Source organism: Danio rerio, chromosome 3 (genome assembly GCF_049306965.1).
Source record: "Danio rerio strain Tuebingen ecotype United States chromosome 3, GRCz12tu, whole genome shotgun sequence".
Taxonomy (NCBI): Eukaryota; Metazoa; Chordata; class Actinopteri; order Cypriniformes; family Danionidae; genus Danio; species Danio rerio.
In genome coordinates this window covers 32954584-32982561 of record NC_133178.1, presented here as the reverse complement: position 1 = coordinate 32982561, position 27978 = coordinate 32954584, and the positions used below count along the sequence as shown (strand labels likewise).

Genomic DNA, 27978 nt, shown 5'->3' with positions numbered 1-27978 from the left:
TAGAATTGCATATTTTTTCAATTTATTTGAATCAAAAATAAATCCACATCATGATTCCTGAAAACACATTTATAAGATTTTATTTTTGTAGTCATATTTATTTAAACAACTTACAAATGCTAGAATCCTACACATTTTATCAACTATTATGTACTACATTGCAAAATATGTAACAGTAAAAAACAAAGGACATTATTTAGTACCCCGATATAATGCTTTCTGTAAATGTACATTGTAACTGTAGTGTTTGGTAACAAATATGGATGATTCATTTTTGGTCCCTGGATGATACTTCTAAATCCTAAGATGTGACTAAAGATGAAGTAATGTTTTCCTAAAGAAGTCACTTTTCTCAGTGCTGACCTCTGGTGGAGTTTTCAATCATGATGCATAACTGAAAATCCACAAATGAATCTTGGTAAAACGGAGGCTTTTTTGTTCCCTGGGCAAGTGTAAATCTTTAATTTCTCACATAAGAGAGCATCCTCCCCAGCCCTTTTTCTTGGCAGTGGTGGCCCAGCGCAGCCAGCTGAGATTGCTTTCAGTATAGGGAGGGTAACGCAGCACATTGACGCGCTCCAGCCCCCAGCCTCTCAGCATACAGCCACGCTTATGACTGAACGTCTCAAAACCCCAACGCCCATGATAGTTGCCCATCCCACTGGCACCTGGGACAAACACACATACACACAAATCAGATTTACCTTAAAAAAACGGAGTGCTTTTATGCTTTGTAGTTGATGTTGAATTAAAAGTAAACTCAGTATGTATGGCATAATATAACGTTTTATAGCAACAAAGCTCAGTAAATCAAATGATACAATGGACGCTTTTCACATTTCCAGGTTTCTTAAAAGTGGTAGCCGTCATATGCAGTGAATGAAGACCACAAATATTTATTTGGCCTTCCAATTTGCGCAAATAACAAATGACGAACTCCACGATAGTGTTACCACAACTTACGATAAAGAAAAAAAAGGTATCTGAGCAAGGAGAGGGAAGAATGTCAAATTTGCTTTCCCACCCAAAGATGCTGCAGAAAAACACCCAGCATGAGAGTTAACTACTGTTTTTTTTTTTTTTTTTTTTTTTGCAATTTTATACAAATATCTTATAATAGAAAGTAAAGCTTTATAAATGCATGATGTTTAAAAAAATCAAAATATTAAGGAATTTAATATTCAAGCACTTAAGAAGCTGATCACTATCAAAATGTCACAGTCTTATGAAAAGCGTCCATGCCACATAATGCAGCTTTTTATTGTAATTTACAGTCAAATGATAGCAAGAGAGGAAATTTGAATCTTCAATACTTTCCTTGTAATAAGAAGACTCTTCCTTTAAGGCTTTTATCAGGCTGCAGCTACTAAAAGAGCTTACAGCTGACAATGGTTGTAAAGATAGACTTAAACAAATAGTTTTATTTTCCCCCCTCCACCATTAGTTTAAACACTCCTGTTGCACAAAGCCGTTTGGGTTTTAACACAGTTAATCTCACTTTTAGTTTGAGCAAACTCTGATTTTATGGGCTCAAGGTGGGTTAGTTTTGATCAGGTTTCGTTGTCATGGTAACCTACACCCACATGGTAAACCTGTTCTTGAGCAAGTTTTATTCTGGGTTAGAGATCGCAAATCCAAACTGGATCATTCATCTGTGAGTAAAGTCACATATCTGATGCAACAAAGCCACTCCCAGTCCGGTGTGTCCTTTTTGCTACGAATTAAAGCCCTTTACACAAAGCATTGAGTCAAAATTGTCTTATGTTGCCTATAATTTATTTATAATATATGGATTCTAATGATGAGCTCATTTATTTGATCTATATTTATCAAAATGTCACTTGATATTAATAACAGCTTTAAATTAAATTTGACATTTAAATACTTACATTTAAATTAGCTTTATTTTATAAGGCTTTTACATTTTTTTAATCTGTTTGTGATGCTACATTTTTAAATCAGTTAATTGGTTGATTTGCAGTCATATAATATTTATTGTAAGTTGCCTTAAACTTTTGCAGAATCAGAAGTGTTTATTTCTGCCTTGTAATTGTATTTAAATGTCATCATTTACTCACCCTCTACTTGTTGCAATCCTTATAAGTTTCTTCTTTTTGTTAAACACATAAGCTATTTTTGTTAAACACCTCAAAACCTGTAACCCTTCACTTCCATAGTATTTTTCCTACTTTGTGATTACAGGTTTTCATCTTAAAAAATGTCCTTTTGTGATTTGGAACCCCTTGTGTGTGAGTAAATTAAATTTTTGAGTGAACTATGCACAGACTCCATCACGAGAAATGATGCTCAATTGGTTTCTCTCATGGTTGTTTGCTTCACATGTCATGAGGTCTAGGGTTATAAAATTACTTAACCTGGTCTTAACCAGTTTGATTTGTACGGTTTAGTCACCCCAAAGTCTACTTTGCAGAGTTGTTCAGCTCATTTTGTACAACAGGTCCCTCGAAATTGAGTAAAATCCACAATGAGAAACGGCACAGGTGAGAAAAACTAGACGCCATCCTGGCAGTATAAAAACATGCAGACACTCATGTCACCCCAGCCACTGAATGAGAAAGTTTATGCTTATTCATGAAGAGACTTGACGGATCGTCAGTAAGTGTACAGAGTTCTTCATGTGTGACTGATGCAGCGATGTAAATGCATGTTTACAAGCACAGACACATTGTCCAGGAGAATTTAGACCCCTTATTAAAAAAAAAATCAATAGTAGTCATCAACACTCACATCGTTTATCTTGTTGCCATTTAAATTAAATTTATAACGAAACCTGCACAATGGGGCATTTTATCAGCATTTCAGTTCACAGAGTGCAAACTATTTGACATCATTCAGGCAGAATGTGAATAATTGTCCAAAATAAATAGGGATTTTATTCAACTACAAATCTTTCATTGGTTCTTTACCATGTATTTCAGGAAGAGTCATCATTTGCTTTGCATTAAGCAATGCAGGTTTTATTACCCAGGGTACCTCCTACAGACATGCATTCAGACTTACCCACTCCACCAAAGGGTAAACCAGGAAGAGTCATGTGAACGATTCCATCATTGGAACAGAAGCCTCCACTGCTGGTCCTCTCAAGAACTGTAGTGACGACCTTAACAAACAGAAATCAATTCTAATAAATTGTAATACATATCAGTCCCATTACTGTGTAAAGGCCCATTTACATCAAAATATGATTACTATAGCATAAAAGAATAGCTGAACAAAACTTCAGCATCCATTGGTGTATATGCTAATATACAGTGCTCAGCATAATTACGTACACCTCATTTTGAAAATGAACATTTGTGTCCATTTCTCAGAGAATGTGGATAAAATATATTGGTGCATTTGAAAAAAAACAACAGATTTATTAATTAGATATATTTATTAAAATATTATTTTAGTCACAAAACATATTTAGAAATGGAAAGATAATACAATTACATTCTTGTAAAATATTGAAAAAATAAAAAAAAACAACTTACAACATTAACAAAATTGTAAAGATTTTTGTTTTTCTTGAGTTTTGCTATTTAAAAAAAAATTATATATATATATATATATATATATATATATATATATATATATATATATATATATATATATATATATATATATTTTTTTTTTAATCCTAAATGAATTTGATAGATTAGCTCCAGATTTGGCTTCAGTACTGACTAAACTAATGCAAGAGATTTGTGGGGAGTGGACTCATTTATGCTGAGCACTGTAGTTATAGTCCTCTTTAAAATGATCATTCTATATGTAAATGGGTCTGTTGTCATGTTAGGGACTTTTGATCTTTCTCTTCTTACCTGAGACTCATCAGAAAAGGCGTAGAGTGCCAGAGCCTTTTCCTTCTCATTGATGAAATTGATTCCTTCGTCAAGAGACTTGATGGTCAGAATGGGTAGAATGGGGCCAAAAATCTCCTCCTGCATTAATGCATCAGTTCCTTTTACATCCACGATCACAGTGGGAGCTGACAAATTCCATGATAAAGCAGAGGAGAGAGGGTTGAAAATGAAATAATGGCTGAGCTGCCAACTAATGTTTTAAATGAATAAAAATGTAGTAAATGATCCATGCAGAAAAAAACTTTACTAAATACTGCTGCAGTAGAAACAGTAGTGGATTAGTATCATTCAGTGAAATTAATTAAGCTATTATAGCAAGTTTGTGGTTAGACTTTTTAAACGAAGTTATTTAAATACATAAACCATAAATAAAGTTGTTTTGAAATTGCATTTTTAAAACAGCTGTTTTCCATGCCATTATATTTTGTCATCAGCTGCCATATCCACTGCCAATGCCACATAATCTTTTAGAAATCCATCTATTGTGCTTATTTGGCATTCAGGAAGCATTTTTATGCAATACATTTTTGGGGGGATTTTGTGAATGAATAGAAATTTAAAAAATAGTAATAAGCATTTTTATTAAATAGAAAACCTTTGTGACATCATTATTGTTCTACCATTACTTCTGTCATCAAGGGGTCTAATCCGAACAATTTTATTCATTTTGTTTTAAAATATACATACACAGTTGAGACGTCCAATTTTTATGTCTGCATTAAATTAATTTGTAAAATGATATGAAAAAGTAATTGTGTATACTTAGAAAGCATTTTAAAGATAAATAAAGTTTCTGCTTTGACGTTTCAAAAAAATGTAAGTGACTTATGTATCTTAAATAAAAAATGTTTTTGCTGACAAATGATTAAGCCCTAGTGGTTTGAAAAACAGTAGCAAAGTACACTACCGGTCTTAAGTTTGGGGTCAGTTTTTTTTTTCCCAGTTTTTTTTTTTACCTTGTTCATCCTTGATTGCATTTATTAAATGTAAAAAAAAATAATAATAAAATTGTTAAAAAAAGTTAAATTGTTAAATATTAATTACAATTTTAAATAACTGCTTTCTTATTGTTTGTAGTTCTAAATAAAAATTGTTACTCCAGTCAGTATTGCTTTTATTACTATTAATAATAATTATTTTATTATTATTATTAATAATAATAATTAATTAATTCATTTTCTTGTCGGTATAGTCTCTTTATTAATCCAGGGTCGCCACAGCGGAATGAACCGCCAACTTATGCAGCACATAATTATGCACCCGGAGAAAACCCATGCGAACGCAGGGAGAATATGCAAACTCCACACAAAAACGCCAACTGATCTGAGGCTCGAACCAGCGACCTTCTTGCTGTGAAACGACACCACTACCTACTGCACCACTGCATCGCCAATAATAATAATAATAATAATAATTAATATTATTATTATTACGGTGTTTTCTGAAGCATCATGTGACTCTGAAGACTGGCGTAATGATCTTTAAAATCCCTGAAATAAATGAATAAATTTTATAATAAACAAGTTTTAATCAGTTATTTTGTAGTGCAATAACATTGATAAATTGAATGCAGCCTTAAATATTAAAAAATCCTGTCCCTAAACGTTTTAACAGTAGTGTGTATAGAAATTTTTGTGTTCTAAATATATCCTGAAAAGACTGTTTTGTATAAAAATTATTGTTATACTAACTGACATTTTAATGGGTTAGTATGAAAACCATTATATTGTTTGCCCATTAAAAATAAATTAAACCGTATGGAGGAGGAGGTGAAACTAAAGCTGTATTGCACTTTGATTGTCAACCTAAGGCTTACTTACCGATGTACCTGGTCTCTTTGACACTCTCTCCTCCTATTACTATTTTACCCTCAGACTTTTTCATTAGCTCAATCAGTCGGTTCCAGTGTCTGTCTGTAACAATACGGCCATAATCGGGGCTTTCTTGGGGCTCAGATCCGTAGAAGCTCTCCAGAGCCTCTTTCATGAAAGGTAACAGCATCTCTTTCACCTCATCCGTGCATAAAACATAGTCTGGAGCCACACAACTCTGCCCAGAGTTGAAAAACTTGGCCCACACCAGCCTCTTGGCAGCAGCTTTCATGTCCAGCCGGCCGTATATCAAACAAGGGCATTTTCCACCCAATTCCAGAGTAACAGGGGTGAGATGCACTGCTGCGGCCTGCAGGACACAGCGAGCCACAGACTGCGAGCCTGGAGGGCAGAAGACAAAACATGTAAAGCAAATGTGGACTTAAATCTGTCTTTTTGGGACTTGTGGAGCTGTGCATCGAAGGGTTTGTCTTCAGTGTTTGGACTTTCAGCAGTGAAAATTAAAGCACACTGAACTGAACTAAACTGAACTTCAGCTCTGAAAACTGGACTGACACAGCTTCAATTTACTCAAAGATCTATGTTAAGCTGCTTTGACACAATCTAAATCGTAAAAGCGCTATAGAAATAAAGATGAAATTAATTAATAACAATGAAAACATACCCGTGTAGAAGATATGATCAAATCGGTTCTCAAGCAATGTCTTGGTTTCTTCTGCTCCACCACAAACGACTGCATAACACTCCTGCAAACATGTTTATAAGAGAAGGATTGCAGACCTTATCATGAACACTGTAGTGCAGACAAAAATGCAAAGTTTGACCATATGGGGCTGACCTGGGACAGGTACTTAGGAATGAGTTCAGCAAGAAGTTTTTCTGTCGCTTTACTTATTTCTGATGGCTTCAGAATAGCACAGTTTCCTGAAGAGAAAAAATGAAAATGGTTAAATATATTGAATGAACCAGAAATGTTTTTCACCTCAGATTCTTGAGTGAATAGATTTTAAATGCTTTTGTGGGGGTGGATGAGTGATGGTTTGGGCTGCAATATCATGGCATTCCCTAGGCTCGATACTTGTTCTAGATGGGTGCATGACTGCTAAGAACTCCCGAACCATTCTGGAGAACCATGTGCGAGCAAGGCAGTGCCGTGTATCAGGATGATACTGCACAAATACAGAGAATTTTGATGAGCATTAAATTGAACATAAAAATCTCCCATGGCCTGGACAGTCACCAGATCTAAATGTTATTGAGCCCCTTTGAGGTGTTTTGGAGGAGTGAGACAGTAAATGTTTTCCTCCACCAGCATCTCGCAGTGACCTGGCCACTATTCTGCAAGAAGACTTTCTCAAAATCCATCTGGCCACTGTGCAGGACTTGTATCTGTCATTCCCAATGAACTGATACTGTATTGGCCACTAAAGGAGGCTCTACACCATACAAATGAGTTTATGTAGTTTAAATCCAGGCACAAATATACATATATATATATTGTTGTTACCTGCAGCAATTGCACCAATCAAAGGTGACAAAATTAGCTGAATAGGATAGTTCCATGCTCCAATAATCAAAACAACACCCAATGGCTCCCTGCGCACAAAGCAGTCATCCAGCTTTGTTGCCTAAAATATAAATTAAATTGGGAGAGGTGAAAAAAAAATTTATCAGAATTATAAACCCTTTCCTTTGAACAAAATGTATTTGTACTTAGTTTGTTACGGCTCATAAATTGATGCCTATAAAATGATAAAGGTGCAAAATATTGCACACTATTTTATATTAGTGTATCTCACCAAGTTTGTGCCCACATACGAGGGCTGCATCCAGGTTTGCAGGTTGCTGATGTTGTAGCAAATGTCATTCACCACTATATCTATCTCTGACAGCACTGTCTCAAATTTGGGCTGTAAGACAGAAAAGATTTAGAATCATGTGTGCCAAATTTCAAAGTACATATGTGTCAGCCTGAGCATATGTTTACCTTAGCAAGGTCTTCATGAAGGGCCTCTAAAATCTGTGTTTCATTGTCTTCAAACAGTGACATCATAGCCTCCAGCTGAGTCAAACGGAAGTGGACAGGAAGGGTCACACCTGAGCGGAAAGCACCCCGCAGCCTCTCCAGCACCTGCTTCTGGCCCTCCATTGTGAAAACACCTTTGCTAGACATTGACAAAATTTATGCGTAAACAATATTTTGAAGAAACTGAAGATTTGTTGCATTTGCTGCATTTGTTTTTAGCTTTAAGTTTAAAGGTCACCCAAAAATTTTAGTTTACACAAAATGTACCCATCTTTTAAAAATCTATTTATATAATAGATAGAAACTAATGAAGGCTTATAAGATGTGGAAGGTAGATAAACGATAAAATTATATTGTTGTCTTTTACTAAAAAGTGCAGTCATTAATAATGTGAAGAGTTGGAACTATCAACAAAATGACTTGAATGCATCATAATCGTCATCATCACCCAGCAATCTCAAAGGGCTGCGATTAGTCCATCCTCAACATTGTTGAAAAAAGTAACAGAAACCAAGTGACAAACATGATTCCCAGAGACTGCTGTCAGTCTAGGCTTTATTTAATCAATTTGCTTTTCTTTTTGTATTAACGATGCAAAAAAAATGTGCAGATTATTTGGCTACAAACTACTACCTCACGCCATAACATTTCTTTAAAACATATAAGAACGCAGTCGTAAGTTTAACAAGCACAGCAGAAAACACGCGGACAGAGCAGATGTTTTTGTATGCATAATCACCGCGTTCACTCAGCTCAGCATACATAACAGCGAATTTAAATACTTTTTGCTTATTGCCAAAACCATTACAATGCAGTGTCAAACAGGAAATAGAGAACATCTTTGAACAATTTCGCATGTTTATACAAAACGCGTCCGGTAAGTCCGCCCTTCAAAGATTACCCAAGTGTGTCAATCTTTACATATAACGCCGATAAATATAGTTGTATGAACTCACCTTTCCCAGAAAGTAACTCCACTTTACCGATACAACCCAGTGTTTTTCACTTTACCACGTGCAAATTAGTTCCGGGTTTTCGCCTTTCATTCAGAAGATTCAGGTTTGTCGAGTTTAGCATCTTAGTTAGATACTGCAGCCCGAAAAACCTGCTGTTTGGCTTAAATCTCAGGTCAAAAACAGCAAAAAACTAACAAAAAAAAACTTTCTTGTTCTCATGTGCAAAAACATAAACAAAACATTACAAGACCACTTGAAAATTCTCAATTTATCTGAATTTATAATGTGTTTAAGTAAAAAGTATTTTTGTTGTATTTTGGCTATATGGGTGATTCTACAGGTACATTTGGTGTCCAAAGCCATTATTTACAGCTTTTAAAATGGTCAGATTTTTGATTATTTATAAAATATTACTTATTTTATAGATCAAGATGCTGCATACAATAACATACAATATTTTTGTAAAATGTGTCTCATATTGCCAAAAAATATTTTCTGTCACGTTCTATGGTGTAAAATATTTTATTTTTTGGCAGTATTATTATTATTATTATATATTAAAGCGCGAAATTGTAATTATCCTAATTCTACAACAGTGCATATATTTTTGAAAATTCAAAAAAATATCTAACTAATATATAACTTCTGTTCCCACATCATACTTTAAATTTAAATTTTACCTTTAAATTGGTAAAATTATCTCCCACAAAAGAAAGATAATGTAATGTTTCCTCACTGGTAAGACCTGAAGCACTGGAAGATGTGTGCGCCCCTCTGATAAACCATTTTAAAAAGATTTTACACAGAATTATCTTATTAACAGTCTAACACAATTTCTAAAGGAAAACAGAAAATTGTATCGATTACAGGTTGATCAATTTATACAATTTTAATCTTGATCATATTAGTGCCATGTGTTCTGCTAGCAAGTGTACTTTTGGCTGAAATTCTGTTTCTGTTATATGGTTACAGAATTGACAGACATAGGCTATGTGTGAGATTAAGAGAGCTTGTGCTTCTCTTACACATGCACATCCACAGGAAAATTATCATCTTGGTTTCAAGTGATGAAATGTAAAGAAAAAATAGATTTTAGTTAGTTATTTCTACACATTACCATATTTGTCTTTGAGAGCTGACAAACTATACAATAAATAAATAAATAAACAAACTTCCCTAAAAGAAAACAAAACATTTTTTTTAATTATTAAAATTAATGTCTTCAGTAAGATACTGGAAAGTATCGCTGTTTATAACAAGTTTTTTGTTTTTTATTATTATGTTTTTAAATGTCAGATGTACTGTACCCTCAATTATAGAAGTCAAAATTATTAGGCCCCCTTAAATTAGCCCCCCTGTTTATTCTCCCCATTTTCTGTTCAATACATGAATTTTTTTCAACACATTATTAAACATAAAAGTTTTAATAACTCATTTTTAATAACTGATTTATCTTTGCCATAATGACAGTAAATAATATTTTTCTAGATATTTCTTAAAGACACTTCTATACAGCTTAAAGTGACATTTAAAGGCTTAACTAGGTTAATTAGGTTAACTATGCAGGTTAGGGTAATTAGGCAAGTTATTCAATGATTTGTTTTGTAGACTATCGAAAAATATATAGCTAATAAAAGGGGGCTAATAATTTTGACCTTAAAATGTTTAAAAACAATAATATTATTTTATTTTATAATTTTATTCTAGTCGCAATGAAGCAAATAAGTCTTTCTCCAGAAGAAACATATTATCAGACATACAGTGAAAATGTCCTTGCTCTGTTAAACATCATTTGGGAAAAATAAAATGTCTCTTACAGTATAATTTGTTGTTGCATAAAATAACAATAATGGTGTCACATGTGTTCAGATATTTTTTTCAATAGATATTAGACAACAATATCAACTTTAATCTTTAGAAGAGTCAAAAAATCTAAATTTGGCAGCATAACACAGATTTTTAATCACAACAAAATGAAATGAAAATACTTGTTATTCAGAGAAATGGATTTTTTCCATAAAGTGAAAACATGAATAAATGCTCTAAATAACATTAATAAATAACAATTTATAGCATAAAACATTTCACACAAAATCATGCCTAATTAACCCACTAAACTGAAATAAAATCCCATGTGGGCTTTAAAAGGTAGATTAATTAACTGTTTAAAGGAACATGATCTTGAAAGTTCTGAAAATAGCTTTCAAATAATTTCAATATCAAAGAGAAATTCAGAAATTAATTGATGCATTTTATTCTTTTTTGAGGTAAACAAGTTAGTTAGGTTTTTCAAGGTGAGACATACAGTATTGAGAAGCATAATTGATCTTTTATCAAACATTAAGATATAAAAATGCTTGATTTGTTATAATTTCACATTCTGGAATTGCTTAATGGTGATATTAGACTACCCCTGTTGTGGCTCATCTGTTTTTTTTATTTTATTACTCTTTTATGTTTCTCAATAGTTGTGTTGTGTAAAATAAAGCATGCTTTAATAATTAAAAGCTAATACACAGGTGCATGGCACAGCTGTTGATGTTTTGACTAACAAAATGAGGCGGTTTAACGCTTAAATGGTTGACTAGTTTAAGCGTGTTTCAGTGAGCTGTAATAAGCTTCAGCAATGTATTCTCTTGGGCAAAAATAGTTTCGGGACTTGCCCCAGGGAATTTTCATTTTGACTCCTTTGAGTGGCCTGAAACTTGTTTCTGTGTTATGCATGATCATGAGTTTCCGCTTTGTTATTTTCATAAAATTATATTTTTTCAAGAGCAATTTAATAAATTAAAATATTTGAAATGTTATGGTTTATATATCAACTGGATATGTTGATCGAATCATACTGCAATAGTTTAAGAGTTAAGAGTTTTAGTAATTACTTAATAACATTTAAAATCAGTTTTGTGTATATTATAACCTACATTTAGACATTTAAAGCTCAATTGATTTGATGTAACTTAGGTCTAATTAATTATACTTTAGTTTACCTAAAAACTATCAAAATCAGTATTGGTGTGTTTAATCTATATTTTAGAGTATATTTCCATTTATGAAGTCTTCAAAAAAAAGCTAATACTTTTAAAAGTAGATTAACAAATGAAGGGCTGCTGTAAGTCGAATTTACTTTAGTATCGAGTAAATATTAAAGTTTCAATTAGTTTTGATATTTTATATTTTGTGTTTAATTTAAATTTGTGTACAATTTGTAACAATATTTACAGATAGATATATCTAAATAGTAACATATCTACCTATGTTATTTTTTCATTTTAGAAATTGTATTTTAAGTTTTTTAAGTTATTTGTACAGTGATAATAGTTTTATGTTTTTAGTTTTAACAATAACATGTATAAAGCCGCTATAAATAATGTTGTGAAATCTGTTACTATTCATTAATCTACAGTTGAAGTCAGCCCCCCTGTTTATTTTTTTCCCAATTTCTGTTTGACAGAGAGAATATTTTTTTCAACGAATTACTAAACATAATAGTTTTATTTAATACTTATTTATATAATAACTAGGCCCACATGGAATCTGCGCGCACAGAATTCCGCAGATTTTCCGCAGATTTCTGCAGATTTTTAGCCCATTATTAATTCTGTTTATTTACTTGAGGAAATGTGTAAATCTGAATTTATTCAGTTTTTATTCAGTAATTTATTACTTTTTATTTAATATATTAAGGTTTAAGTTATGATACTCCGCTGGATACTCCCAAAATAATTCCGCAGATTTTTACCAGAATTCTCTGCAGAAATAGCTAAAAAACGTCCGCAGATTCCATCTGACCCTAATAATAACTCATCTCTAATAACTGATAGATTTTTTCTTTGTCATGATGACAGTAAATAATATTTTACTAGATCTTTTTCAAGACACTTCTATACAGATTAAAGTGACATTTAAAGGCTTAACTAGGTTAATTAGGTTAACTAGGCAGGTTAGTGGAATTAGCCAAGTTATTTTATAACAATGGTTTGTTCTGAAGACAGTTGGGGGAAAAAAATGCTTAAAGGGACTAATAATTTTGACCTTAAAATATTTCATAAAAAATTTAAAACTGCTTTTATTCTAGTCGAAATAAAACAAACAAGTCTTTCTCCAGAAGAAGAAAATATTATCATACATACTGTGAAAATTTCCTTGCTCTGTTAAACATAATTTGAGAAATATTTAAAAAAGAAGAAAAAAATCAAAGGGGGGCTAATAATTCTGACCTCAACTGTACATTTAGAAAGTAAGAATTGTGTAAATGCATGTCAACCACAACTACAACTGAAATCCTGATTTTAACACACTCCCAAAATGTATTGATACAATAATAAAAAGGTTTGGCTGTCTGACTAAATGACGTCACCATACTTCATTTGGCATGCATAGGCCTATACATGATCAGATCATCTCCGCTGCATCTCATATGAGGTCAATTTCCTGACTTAAAGATGCACAACAATCTGCTCTACCTGCTGTTTTCATTGGCCTTAACGAGTGTGTATCAATATTATTAAGTCAATACTATCTCAAAATATAACAGCAAAGATATATTTAACCTGACTTTATGTTTGTGTTTACTTTTCAGAAGTAGTGAGAGGTCAGAATATGGAGTCCATTTCATCTGAGTCAGTGTTAAAGCCTGGAGAAACTCTGAGTCTTTCCTGTAGGGGATCAGGATTTACCTTCGGAAGCAACAACATGCACTGGATTAGACAGCAACCTGGGAAAGCACTGATGTGGATGGGTCGTGTCTGGTATAATGCACAAGGACATGACTATGCTAATAGTTTTAAGGGACGGATAGAAATTACCAGAGACAATTCAAAAAGCATGGTGTATCTGAAACTGTCTGCACTGACAGAAGAGGACTCTGCTGTGTATTACTGTGCAAGAGAAGCACAGCGATACAGTTGTATGCGGCAATGACACAAATACTGGTTTAAACTGCAGTTCTCACATCTGTCAGTAGGCCACAGTAGAATACAACCAAATATAGAAAACTCACTATCACAGAATATGCTATTTTATTCATCATTCAGTAATCAGACATTTCTTTCAAAATCATAGGTTTAGGGTTCTTCAAAATCTAAGTAGTTAAATTCACAAACAATCTAATTCATATAATGGTTTGACCTTTTACTCCTTGTATTATGTTCAAGGTTTAAGTGTCATTTTTATGTTGTGGATCAAACTGATTTGGTCTCAATGTAAGTCATCTAAAAATTATAGCACACAAAAAGATAAGACTTTAACAACAATAGTCCTCAAACATTTTTATAAATACATTTTTTATGTATTTTTATATATTTTAAGAATATATAATCTAAAACTAGTCAATCTGACTCACAACATAATGTAGCGGTTATGTTGAAAGTATGAAAATGTATTGAAAATATGATTAAAAATGCACAATTCATTCAATCTAATAAAAATATGAATACAAATGTATATATATAGGAAGATATATAGCAAGAAGGTTGCTGGATTGCTGGTTCGAGCCTCAGCTCAGTTGGCGTTTCTGTGTGGAGTTTGCATGTTCTCCCTGCGTTCGCGTGGGTTTCTTCTGGGTGCTCTGGTTTCCCCCACAGTCCAAAGACATGCAGTACAGGTGAATTGGGTAAGCTTAATTGTCCATAGTGTATGAGTGTGAATGAGTGTTTGTGGATGTTTCCCAGAGTTGGGTTGCGGTTGGAAGGTCATCCGCTGCATAAAAACGTGCTGGAAAAGTTGGCAGTTCATTCCGCTGTGGCGACCCCGGATTAATAAAGGGACTAATGAATTATTAGCATTTTTTTAGATTTATAGTTAAATGATGTTTAACAGAGCAAGGACATTTTCACAGTATGTCTGATAATATCTTTTCTTTTGGAGAAAGTCTTATTTGTTTTATTTCGGCTAGAATAAAAGCAGTTTTTATTTTTTTAACACCATTTTAAGGTCAAAATTATTAGCCCCTTTAAGCTTGTTTTTTACAGTCTACAGAACAAACCATCGTTATACAATAACTTGCCTAATTACCCTAACCTGTCTAGTTAGCCTAATTAACCTGGTTAAGCCTTTAAATGTCACTTCAAGCTGTATAGAAGTGTCTTAAAAAATATCTAGTAAAATATTATTTACTGTCATCATGGCAAAGATAAAATAAATCAGTTATTAGAAATTAGTTATTAAAACTAATATGTTTAGAAATGTGTTGAAAAAAACTGCTCTCGGTTTAACAGAAATTGGGGGAAAAATAAACAGGGGGGCTAATAAATAAGAGGGGCTAATAATTCTGACTTCAACTGTATATACTCATGAAGGTTCTCTGAAGATTTAAGTATTTCAACCAAATATTAAATTTTACAAATGTAATATGTGTCAGTCTGTCATCTTTGTAAACATGGGTAATAATCATCTCATTGGTATCCTCCTCATTATGCAAATTAAAGCATGATACAAGTATTTAGTGTTGCTAAATCAAGTGATGCTATAGAGGCTCATTATTGCTCACAAGATGAGGAAATTAACTTTATTATTACTTTTGTTCAATCTAAATGGTGAGTTCTTAACGTAGATTTATAAATAAAATATGTAAGAGTAAAAACAAATAAAAAAACATCCGGCTTCTCTTTTACAGGTTTATACTGTCAAGGCATGGATTCGATTGAAAGCTCAGTTCAGAAAAAGCCTGGAGAAACTCTGACTCTGTCCTGTAGAGGATCCGGGTTCAGCTTTGACTGCTGTAGCATGCACTGGATCAGACAACAAGCTGGAAAACCTCTTGTGTGGATGGGTCTGGGATACAGTTCTGGAAATGGGCATAAGGCAGAATCCTTTAAGGAGAGGCTGGAAATCAGCAGAGATGATTCAAAAAGCATGATGTATATGAAACTGTCTGGACTGACAGAGGAGGACTCGGCTGTGTATTACTGTGCAAAACAAGCACCGTGAAACAGATGTTTGCAGCAATGATACAAAAACTGGTCTATAAAGATGCGGCAGACAGTGTAAAGCTGCAGTTCCCATCATATATCAGTAGGGTGTAATGGAATACAAGTAAAGTTGTCCACTGTTGTGAATTTCTCTAGTCTGGCTTACGGCACCAAACTGTTGGTAAATTCTAAGACGAGCCCCCCCCCCCCCCAAAAAAAAACAGGGAGAACTTTTGGTTGTCTTCAAAGCAGAATCCTTTAATAAGAAGAACTCAGCGTGGCTGTGGCGTCATCGAAATAAACTGTCTGTTGGTACAACAAACACTCAGTTTAAATACATTTGATACATGTAGATGGGAACAGTCTAAAACAAAGCATGAAAATGAAGTGTTGTTGTCGGCAGGGTAACATGCCTTCCCAGGCCCGATCTCATCAGCATATAAGTACCCATTCACGATACATTTTTAGCATTAAATCATTGTGCAAATGATGTTCTGGAGACAGAGAAAACAATAGACACAGCCGTGCTGCAAAAACTGACAATTTGTATTACTTTGGAGAGCGTCAGGGCTCAGGAAACCAAAACATTTTAATGTCTGTCACACCCTGAAAACAACTTTTCAGTTATATATATAAATGTTTATTCCCACACCACTAAACAGTCCACCTCCACAAAACTAAATAATTGTAATTTTCAATCAATACTTTGTCACTGTCCTTTAAACAACTCTAAGTGGAAACATTTAAATGACATAACATTGACCACGTTTATGGTGACCATAATGAGTAAGTGAAATGGCAACAGCAACACCAATTATGGTGGAGATAGTGGCAAGGACGGCACAAATATTGGCAGCCAAAGCTAAACAGCTGAATTTCTTTGCTCCTTTGACATCTCTCTTCAACTTTCTGTTCAGTGCCTGGAAAACACACACACACACACACACACACACACACACACACACACACACACACACACACACACACACACACACACACACACACACACACACACACACATACACATACACACACACACACACACACACACACACACACACACACACACACACACACTAAACGTTTAACTTTTCACAATAATTCAACAACAATTCAACAAATAACATTGTTATATATTTCTTACCTTTAAGGAGAAACACATTGCAGCTGTACCCAGAAACAGGGAGTTGAACAAGGTGATGCTCAGCACAGAGAAGCACAAGTAGTCCTTTACATTTACTTTGCGAGGACTTTGACTTTTGTGCTGGATTTTCTGGTTTGGATTGCGAGGTGTTTGACAAGGACGTTTTTTAATCTCAAATTCTACTTCTATGCCCCCTTCATTGCCCTCTGCGTTGTCAGCCTCCATCTCACAGTCCACGTCCATTTCCTCACAAAATTCCACGTCCGGAACTTCAATTTCTGGAATTTCAATTTCTGGAGCTTCAATCTGAAAATCCATTGTCTGACTTTAAGGAGCAGAATTGTTCTTCAGGTTTAGGGACAAGTGGCTCATATAATGTCATAAATGATTTTGTATGGTATACATGACTTATATAGAGCCCAAAGAGCAGGAGACCTACTTTAGAGCCAATAGGACCGAAAAGCCACAGTTGTGGTGTAATGAAATGCATTGGTAACACAATTAAAACAGGGATGTTATATTTTCATGACGTCTTTTAAATGTTATTTTCAACCAATTTCACTACTGAAACTGTACTTTATGCGAAACAAAGAAGAAGATTGTTTCAAAAATGTCTTATATATTTTTTTTTGTTTAGGTGTCTGTAATTATTGTGGGGATATTGGCTTTTTAATATGTTGATGAAAACATCTAAGTTATTCTCAACAAACTGTTTTACTTACAGCTGAAATAATTTTTTTTTTTTAAAGTTGAAACCAAGCTCACAAGATTGGACTGAATGGTTGCTTGTTAAGGTTGAACATTGCCCCTTCCAGGAACACAGACACTCTGCCAAATATGGTCACCTTAGAATTTTAATGTTCCATCTGACATTTTTTTCAAAATTGAGATATTGACATATTATTATTACAGTTTTTCTTAGTTGTTGACACACAATTACTTGTACTTCAGACACAATGACTACAACATGTAACTGATGCACCAACCCCCTGAAACAATTCTGTTAAACTACAAGCACAGTTCCTGCTTTACACCCAAATTGCAGGTTTAAAACACACTTTTTTTTAAAACACTACACACAATTCTTTGCATTTTGCACAATTTTCATGCAGAAAGCTTTTGTTTTCACAAGGAACACACTGTCATTCAGATTTGTAAAGTCAGTTTCCCTACTTGGCATACTAACTCCTCACATGAGTAAACACCTGTCACACAGAATTGCAACTTAGAAATCAGAGCTCATCTTGTTCACAACTAGTTTACTGCCCACCCACGATTTTTGGTTGTTTATCTCCCTCCATATTCTCCATTTCTCAAACCTATTGAGAATTTTTTTTTCTGCCTGGAGATGGAAAGTGTATGACCGAAATCCACACACACGTATACCCCTTCTCCAAGATATAGCAGTTGATGCTTTTCATGGCTGGCTTCGCCATGCAAGGTGACATTTCCCCCACTTCTTGGCCAGACCAAAACAGAAAAGAGAATGCAGTATAGCTGTTTTTTTTTTTTACTGTAACTGTATTCTGTAAATACTTCTGTTGATGGCATATGTAGACCATGTGCAACTTTGTGTTGGTTGAGATGAACACTGTGTACTATGTTTTTGTGAGAAAAATACAGTAAAATTTATTTGGTATTTGTTTGTTTCGTATAAAACAATATTCTGAAATATTTTACAATGCACTTCTGTAGGCCTATATGTCTGTAGTAAGTGTAACACTGAACAAAAAAATGCTTACAGTAAGTCCTTATGATGAATGAAGAAGTGGTCATAGTGTTTTACATTAAGCATATCGGTGATCAACTGGTTCTTATAAATGTCTATTGATGTGATGGCCTGTGTGTGTCATTTGAAAACAAAAGACCATTTAGAGAAGAAATGTGTGTGTGTGTTTTTGTGATTTGTGTGTAGAGTTCTGACAATATGAGACACATTCAGAAAATCTGTGTAAACAATTGGAAAAAACTGTAAATGACAACTTATTTACATTATGGAATGTTTTTTATAAGTTTTTTACATTTTAAAAAACAAATGTTACACACATACTGTTTGCCATATGGAATGCAAAAACTTTGAAGCTCAATATTTCAAAATCATTTAGAACGCAGATTAAACCTTATAATTCCAAGGTGACGAAATGGCAACAAGGTTGACTGCTATATTCCGTCATCAATTGTGAAAATAGCAAAAATAATGAGCCCAACATTTGTGTAAGAAAACATACAATCTGATGAAAGTTGTCATATTTTACTGTACTGACCTACTGTATTGTTGTTAAACAGAGAAATTTTACAAGGAACTTTTATTCTAAATCTTGAACCTTATTCATGAAACAAAAAAAAATTATCAATAAAAAAGACTTGGGGCACCAAAAGCGGCCCATATTTAATTAAGTTAATTTTAATAATAATCAGGCTATTAATATCTATTAACTTTTAATTATTTTTTTTTTACAAGAAAAAATCTAGAAAAAAATTGAAGCTCTACATTATTACACTGTAAAACCCTACGTCAACTTTATTCAATGAAATGAAAATGAAAGTTAATTAAATACTCATTACTTCAACTTAAATGGAGTAAGTTCACAGTACTCATATAAATTATTTTTTTAACTCAAATGATTTGTAGCAATTGGTTATCTCAAACGGTTTAAGTTGCCTTAACTTATTGGGTTTTACAGTGCTCAGTTGATTTGAGTTCTCTTCATTTATTGGGTTTTACTGTGCACAAATTGCTGTATTTACTTAATTGGATCAAGTTCACACTCTTTAAGATTTGTTTTCAAACTTAAATGGTTTGTTGCAATCAGTTTCCTCATTGTATTATTGTTTGTTTATTTATTTATTTATTTATTTATTTATTTATTTATTTATTTATTTATTTATTTATTTATTTATTTATTTATTTATTTATTTATTTATTTATTCAAATGGACATATTCTTACAAAGAAAAACTGAATGTGCTGGCCAGATTGTTTTTTGCCTGATAAAATAAAATTTAAAAAAAGTTTTTTTTTCTTAATGACAACTCATGTAATAAATTAGTATTTTAAAGAATGTTTTTTTCCCCCAAAATCATTAAGGAAATGTTTTGGCACATCAAAAAGTTTGACTGATGACCAGCTGACAAGCTATTTAAACAAAACAGTGCTTGAAATGTCATTAAAACGTAGTATTTAAACCTCATAATTAAATAGAAAATGAGGCGAATAACTGTAAAACTGTCCACTTTTTTGAGAAAAAAGAACCACCCCTTTCATTAGGCTGGCTATACAGGCCTGTGTAATATATATATATATATATATATATATATATATATATATATATATATATATATATATATATATATATATATATATATATATATATATATTTAGTCCACAATTATATTCTATATCCACATTATATTTATGTAATTAAACTGAACAATAGTTATTATGGGAAAGTATGTCATGCTCCTAATGTGGTAAAACATTGTGTGCTCAGGGGCGTTGCAAGGGGGGGGCTTTGGGGGCTTTGTTGTTACACCTGTCCCAAATAAAGACTAACCTCACATCTGTGGTGTATGTTGAGTTTCATACATGCGCTATGGTTGATAGTTTAATAAGTTAAGCTTATTATAGTGCAAGCAGGAAAGATTGTCAGTCATCGAATTAACTCTCAAATAATGTACTATGAACATTACATTAGTTATGGAATATCTAAATTATATATTTCTTTAAGGCGGTGCAGTGTTGCAGGCATATATTTCTTTAAGGCGGTGCAGTGTATGTGTGTGAATGAGAATATATGGGTGTTTCCCAGTGTTGAGTTGTGACTGGAAGGGCATTTGCTGCGTAAAACATATGCTGGATAAGTTGGCAGTTCATTCCGCTGTGGCGACCCCGATTAATAAGGGCAGTAATTATGAATAAATGAATATTACTTTAATAAATCGAATAATAATCAAGATTCTAATCAAGAATCTTAAACTATGACATCATAAATTCCTGTGTGTGTTAATGCATTAACAACGAACATGTACTGACACGTAAGCAAGAAGATGATCATTATTTACAGATGAGTTTGTGTATTAGTCATAAAAACCTATACTTTGAATTTTATGTCAAAAAAAAATGAATCACTAATCCCAGAAAAGGGTGACATGCTTTTAACATTCAACCATTCATTAGATTCTATTGTTGGGCTGTTAAAATAGAATGCTACATTGGTTATATATTTTTTTTTAATTCTGTTATTGAATACAGTCGGGATGGTGGCTCAGAAGTTGCCACTGTTACCTCACAGAAAGAAGGTAGCTGGTTCGAATCCCGGGCAGAAGGCATTTCATGGGGTTTGCATGTTCATGAGGGTTTCCTCCGGGTGCTCTTGTTTCCCCCACAGTCCAAAAATAGGTATTAGTGAATTGGATCAACTAAGTTGCCTGTAGTGTACATGAGTGTGAATGAGAGGGTCTATGGATGTTTCCCAGTACTGGGTTGCAGCTGAAAGGGCACCCGCTGCGTAAAACATATAGTTAATTCTACTGGGACTAAGCTGAATGAAAATGAATGAATGTTATTAAATACTTTGCTCTTCAGTCATGACTGCACTTTTAGACCATCACAATGCAAATTCAGTTAACTCTGCTCATCTGTTCAGTATTTAAGTGCTTCTGATTGGATCAGGATCATTTACATCAGCAGCATCAAGATGAAGAATGCTCTCTGCTTACTGCTGCTCTCATTCAGTCTACAGCGTGAGCTTTTTTTTAAATAAAACACACATCTATTATCAGTTCTAGAATAAACGGATTACAAATTAATTCAGCATTTTCTTTTTGTGGGTATAAATGGTCAAGGCATGGAGTCGATTGAAAGCTCAGTTCAGAAAAAGCCTGGAGAAACTCTGACTCTGTCCTGTAGAGGATCCGGGTTCACCTTTAGCTCCTATCACATGCACTGGATCAGACAACAAGCTGGAAAACCTCTTATGTGGATTGGACGTGTTTATAGTGATGGCAGTGGCAATGACTATGCTGAATCCTTCAAAGGAAGAGCTGAAATCACCAGAGATAATTCAAAGAGTATGGTATATCTGAAACTATCAGGCCTGACAACAGAAGATTCAGCCGTGTATTACTGCGCAAGACAATCACAGTGACACAAAGATCTTGTAGAGCAGAACAAAAACCACTGTGAGTGTTTCATCTCTTGTCAACAGGTGGCAGCATAGAATAAAAAATCCATAAAACACAACCCAATGAGAAATTATACTAACACTGGCCTTTTCACAGCATCATTAACCTATTGCATTACTTTTACAAATACAGTGTACTGGACAAAACTATAAAATATAGAACTGTACAAAGCACAAAAACATACTGCATAAATCACAACATAACTACTGTACTGTAACTATTGCATGGTGTGCAGATTTGTAGGTTCCTGTACACATTTTACAGAGGCAGTATATTTGAAGCAAGCAGAATATGATGATAAAGTGATGATGAAGAACACAACAGTCTTATTGTGCATGAGAATTAGGCTGTGTTCATCTTGAATGGAAAATGAATTCTTCGTGCACAAAAGTGTTTAATCTTGCTGTTAAATGTTCTTTATCGATGTATTAGGCGTACCAACACCTAAAAAAGTATAAGAATGTGTGGAAAACAGTAAAAAAGGTTTAGTAAGAATGAACAGTATGTAGAGTTCTTATTTCTCTAATAATATAAATACATGACATCCTACAACACATTTATTTAATAATGTAGAGCTGATTTAACAGCTGTGTGTTTATGTAAATCATCTGTTGCATATTTATACACTGATCTGACCACTGGAGGAAGAGAAGACTGACTTCAGTTAAACTGTGTTGTGAAACACCATGATCTCTTCATCTCTAGTGCTGTTTCTGGCAGTGGTATCATGTGAGTTTTTGTTGCTAATACACATGTTAACAGTCTTTAAACTTAACACTGCTATACTAACTGCATTATTTCATTTGATACAGGTGTTGATTTATATGAACTCACTCAGCCTGAGTCTCTGACTGTCCGTCCTGATGACTCTCTCACTATCAACTGCAGAGTCTCATATTCAGTCACTAGTGAACACACAGCCTGGATTCGTCAGCCTGCAGGGAAAGCTCTGGAGTGGATTGGTGTTATCTACTCTTTTGGAGGCTTAGACTACAAGGATTCTCTGAAAACCAAGTTCAGCATTACCAGAGACACTTCCAGTAACACAATTACACTGCATGGAAAGAATGTGAAAGCTGAAGACACAGCTGTGTATTATTGTGCCAGACGTACACAGTGATAGAGGACAACAGCCTCCCTGTGCAAAAACATCATTGTACATATAAATTAGGGAAAATTATGTTTCTCTTTGTTTTAAAACAGCCTTTTAAATATAAAGTATTATCTGTGTCAACAGGAAGTCAATGAAGGCATTCATCTGTCATAATATTGACTTTCCTTTAAGTTCGTGTCAGGCTCAAAGTTAGGTGTAAATTGTTTGAGCAACAAAAATATAAGGGTTGCAAGGAGGGCACAAATATTGGCAAACAAAGCACATAAGCTGAACTTTTTTGCTCCTTTTACATCTTTCTTCCGTTTCCTGTTCAATGCCTGGAAGAATAATAAAAAGTGAAAATTTTCACAATGTCTATTTGCCATTTGGTCATAAAAATGAGGGAAAGCATAATTCATTATGTTCCTTTAAGTAGTAGATGGCTTTGCTCAAAAATGCCTAATCTTTTTAGTTTTTAGTTTAGTTGTGAAAAAAACATACAGTGTAAACACAATGCAGTATTGTTGCATAATCTTTACCTTAAAGAAGCATATCATTGCCATAGTGCCTGGAAACTCAAACTCAATTCCTGGAGGGCCGAAGCCCAGCAGAGTTTAGTTCCAACCCTGCTCCACCACACTTACCTGTAGGTTTCAAACAAGCCTGAAGGACTCAATTAGTTTGATCAGGTGTGTTTAATTAGGGTTGGAACTAAACTGTGCAGAGCTGCAGCCCTTTTGGAACTGAGTTTGACACCTGTGGCCTAGAAAAAGGACGTTGCAGAAGGTGATTGTCAGCACAGAGAAGAACGAGTAGTCTTTTACAGTTATTTTGCAAGGACTTTGATGGTTTAATTTTCGAGTCTTTGGATGATAGATTAGACTCTTCATCTTCAGGGATCTCCACATCCATCTCCTCACAAAAATCCACTTCTGGTACTTCAAATTCTGGAATTTCAAACTGAAAATCTTCCATTGTCTGACTTAAAAGAGCAGAATTATTCTTCAGGTTTAGGGACAAGTAGATGGCTTTTATAATCTAATAAACAGTATGACTTATATACAGCCCAAAAAGCAGGAAACCAACATTAGGCCCAATTGGCAGAATAGCCACAATTGTGGTCTAATGCATGTGATGCATTGTTAACAAACCTAAACAGAGATTTCAATATTTTCATGACATTTATGTTCTTCCAATCCATCTTTACTCATACTGAAAATAGTCATTTATGTAAAACACAAAGGAAGATAATTCAAAAAATTTCTTCATATTTTTGGGATATTCAGGTGTCCATAATTTTTGTTAGTATAATGGCTTTCATTATGTTAACAAAAACAGCTTAAACATTCATCACAAATTTATTTTGTGTTTATTAAAGAAAGGTTCAAGGACAAGACAGTGAAGAAACTATGACAGATATTATCTTTTTATCCTATTGCTAATAAACAGTTAAGGTAATTAAAATCACGATTACTCAATATTCACAACCTGCTAATGGACTAAATGTTTGTATGTCTAGGTTGACCATCACCTCTTCACAGACACTTTGCTTCGGTTTGTATTTATTTTTCAAAGTTCATTCATTTATCCTTATTCATCTGGGGTCACCACAGCGAAAAGATCCGCCAACTTATCCAGCATATGTTTTAGGCATGGGATGCCCTTCTAGCTGTAACCCAGCACTGGGAAACAACCATACACTCTCACATTCACACACACTACGGCCAATTTAGTTTATTCAACTGACCTATAGCGCTGAGAGGCGACAGTGCTAAGCACTGAGCCACCGTGCCACCTCAGTTTTCTTTAGTCCAAATTTGTATTCTATTAAGGGCACTTATATGTGCTAATCAGTTACTTTTGGCTGTTCCACACATGGTTAAAAAAGGGGGGGTTGGCAACCACTGCTATAAGCACTTTTCAAATAAACATTGACTTGACTAAATAATTTTTATGTTATTAAACTGAACAATTTTAGGCTATTTTAACCCTTCAATAAATCATAAATTAAGTTTACCAAAACTGAAAATTCTGTCATTGTCTATTTAAGGAAACAGAAATTAATGGTTACACATTTCCAGCTTGCTTCAAAATATCTACTGTTGTGTTCAACACATAAAAAGAAACTCAAATAGGCTTGGAACAAGAAAAGGGTAGTTAAATATCACTTTAATTCAGCATTATATGTCATACTGTGGTAAAATATTGTGTGTTTTTTTTTTTTTTTTACATCTGTCCTACATAAAGACTAAAGGGCAAATATATAAAACCTCATTGATAACCACACATCTGTGGTGAATGTAGTCTTTCTAGTTAAGTTTTTAGTGACAGCTCTCAAACAATGTACAATGAACAGCATAAATAATCATGAACTAATATCTAAATTTGATATTAATATAATATGCACAAATGATGAGTTAAGATGTAATAATCAACAATGACATGTCATGAATTCTTGTGAAAAAAAAAAAAAAAAACATCCCAAAGTGTCAGTTACTTCATTAACACAAAAATATGGACTAACATGTTGACACAGTGGTCATTATTCACACTGCATTGGTCACAATATTCTAAATTTAATATTATAAAACAGATTTTCATCATTCATGCTGCTCTCTTAAGTTGTGTTCTCACTTTGTAACCCCTGCAATGCAAATTCAGTTAGTTTAGTTTAGTATTTATGTGCTTCTGATTGGATCAGGTTCATTTACATCAGCAGCTTCAAGATGAAGAATGCCCTCTGCTTACTGCTGCTTTCATTCAGTCTACAGCGTGAGTTTTAAACTAACATCTATTGAAAGTTCTGGAGTAAACATATTCCAAATTAAATCAGTCTTTTTTTTAGGGATGAAATGTCAAAGTATGGAGTCGATTGAAAGCTTAGTTCAGAAGAAGCCTGGAGAAACTCTGACTCTGTCCTGTAGAGGATCTGGGTTCACCTTTAGCTCCTATAGCATGCACTGGATCAGACAACAAGCTGGAAAACCTCTTGTGTGGATTGGATACACTGGCCAAAACTATGCTGAATCCTTCAAAGGAAGAGCTGAAATCACCAGAGATAATTCAAAGAGTATGACATATCTGAAACTATCAGGCCTGACAGCAGAAGACTCAGCCGTGTATTACTGTGCAAGAGAATCACAGTGACACAAAGATCTTGTGGAGCAGAACAAAAACCACTGTGAGTGTTTCATCTCTCGTCACTGGAGATCAACAGGTGGCAGCAGAGAATGAACAATCCATAAAACACAACTCAATAAGAAAATACACTGGCCCTTTCACAGCATCATACACTTATCACATTACTTTTAAAAATACAGTGTACAGGACAAAACTGTAAAAGATAAAATTGTACACAGCACAAAAACATACTGCATGAACAACATAAGCAGCTGTCTGTACCAAAACATGCCAGAGAAGAAAAAAAAAAAAAAACACAATCAAAACCAGCAGATGATGCTGGAGAACAACTTTTATATTAAAAAGAAAGACTTGATGCTGAAATACTGTTTAAAAAAAGACAAGCTATTTAAATCAATAGTTCACCTCAAAATAATGATAAAAAATACTATTTCCTGTCACCTCATGTGATTATACACCTTTTCTGTAAAACACAAAGAAGATATTTTGAGGAATGTTGGAAACCAGTAGCCATTGATGTCTATATAAGGGAAAAGACACTATAGAAGTCAATGACTAACAGTTTTCAGCGTTTAAAACAAAATCCTTTATTGTGTTCAACAGAAGAAAAAAAAAAAAACAAGTGGAGGATCAATAAACAATGAGAGTATTTTTATCTTTGTGTGTCTCCTTAAATGCTACTTCATTAAAAGCCATTTAATATGCCCTCATTTTGTCTTAATAAACAATCCACCCTTATTTATAATCATGTCAACTTCATCTTTTGAAAAAAGTAAAATGAGAACAAAGCCCACAGTGTACATTTGTAAAACGATACTTTAGATGCTGTTAGATTACTTTTTTTGCATATGCATAACTGTATGCAAATCTTCCTCTTCCTCTTTCATTGAGTGTTATAATGGAAAGCAGCCTCTTGTTCTCAAACATCTGAAAACATGATCTGCTCATCTCTCTGCTTGTTTCTGCTTCTTGCAGCTGTCTCTCGTAAGTCTCCAGTGTCTATAGAAAACCATAAATTATACAAAATGTTTCACAATTCAGGACATATTTCTTCCTCAGGTGTCCTCTGTGTTGAACTGACCCAGACAGATTCTATTGTCTTGAGGCCTGGTCAGGTTTTGACGCTGTTTTGTAAAATCTCTGGATATTCAGTGACTGACAGCAACTACACTGTAAACACTGTACACTGTTTTTACTAAGTTCTACATATAATTTTAAATGACAAAAAATTACTGTAAAAAATTTAGGGATATTTTTTGTAAAATTAGTTTTTTTTTCACAGTGTAGCCTACAAGGATTCTCTGAAAAGCAAGTTTAGTGTCACCAGAGACACTTCCAATAACACAATAACACTGCAAGGAAATAATATGAAAGCTGAAGACACAGCTGTGTATTACTGTGCCAGACACAGTGACAGATGACAGCAGCCTCCCTGTGCAAAAACACTATTGTACATATAAATTAACAAATATATTTTTTTTCTCCTGCTTTTATATATAAAGTATTATTTGTGTCAACAAAAAATCAATTAAGGCATTCATCTGCATGGTATTGACTTTGCTTTTGTAACCCCGCCGGTCCTACAGCACCCAACTGGGATCCAAACGGCGACCATCTGCACGGAAGTCAGTTGCTCTAACTGGGAGGCTACATGGTCTCTAGCGTCTGTGGCTAGAGCACATTTAGAGGTCAGAGGAGTGAGGTTTACCTGCACAACATTTACTAGCCGTCCTCCATTACACTTTCTTTAAGTTTATGTCAGGTTCAAAGTCAATAGAGTTTTTTTTCACTTTTGATCTTGTTATTGTTGACTGCTGATTGGA

At 33.9% G+C, this 27978-nt stretch overlaps 3 protein-coding genes and 1 gene segment (V, D, J or C); 2 read left to right on the top strand and 2 right to left on the bottom strand.

The window, feature by feature from the left end:
- Positions 1–62: 62 nt before the first annotated feature.
- aldh3b1 (aldehyde dehydrogenase 3 family, member B1) lies at positions 63–8782 on the bottom strand. Of its 2 annotated transcripts, none has more exon segments than NM_173221.2 (10): positions 63–668; positions 3022–3121; positions 3828–3994; positions 5690–6082; positions 6366–6447; positions 6540–6625; positions 7209–7329; positions 7501–7611; positions 7689–7866; positions 8684–8782. In NM_173221.2, coding segments are annotated over 9 exon segments (1422 nt in total). In that variant the 5' UTR covers positions 7851–7866; positions 8684–8782; the 3' UTR covers positions 63–468.
- A 4200-nt stretch (positions 8783–12982) lies between these two features.
- Positions 12983–27978, top strand: part of ighd (immunoglobulin heavy constant delta) — a 184658-nt gene continuing 169662 nt past the window's right edge. For 2 of the 7 annotated variants that reach the window (XM_073944665.1, XM_073944667.1), the window contains exons 1-2: positions 25726–25786; positions 25860–26157. In XM_073944665.1, the coding sequence (XP_073800766.1) occupies positions 25741–25786; positions 25860–26157 (344 nt within the window). In that variant the 5' untranslated portion in view covers positions 25726–25740. Of the gene's footprint in view, positions 13175–13265; positions 13577–15145; positions 15220–15299; positions 15610–25718; positions 25787–25859; positions 26158–27978 lie in introns of those variants that run through there. The other 5 variants (XM_073944664.1, XM_073944703.1, XM_073944680.1 and 2 more) reach the window with 5 other exon arrangements.
- si:dkey-204f11.3 lies at positions 16338–17056 on the bottom strand. The gene is made up of 2 exons (NM_001083048.1): positions 16739–17056; positions 16338–16514 (listed from the first exon to the last, which is right to left on the bottom strand). The coding sequence occupies exons 1-2, from the start codon at positions 17054–17056 to the stop codon at positions 16338–16340; spliced, it is 495 nt and encodes a 164-aa protein (NP_001076517.1).
- Positions 22568–23041, top strand: LOC141381230 (Ig heavy chain V region 5A-like). The segment is given in 2 exon segments: positions 22568–22650; positions 22734–23041. Coding segments are annotated over 2 exon segments (351 nt in total).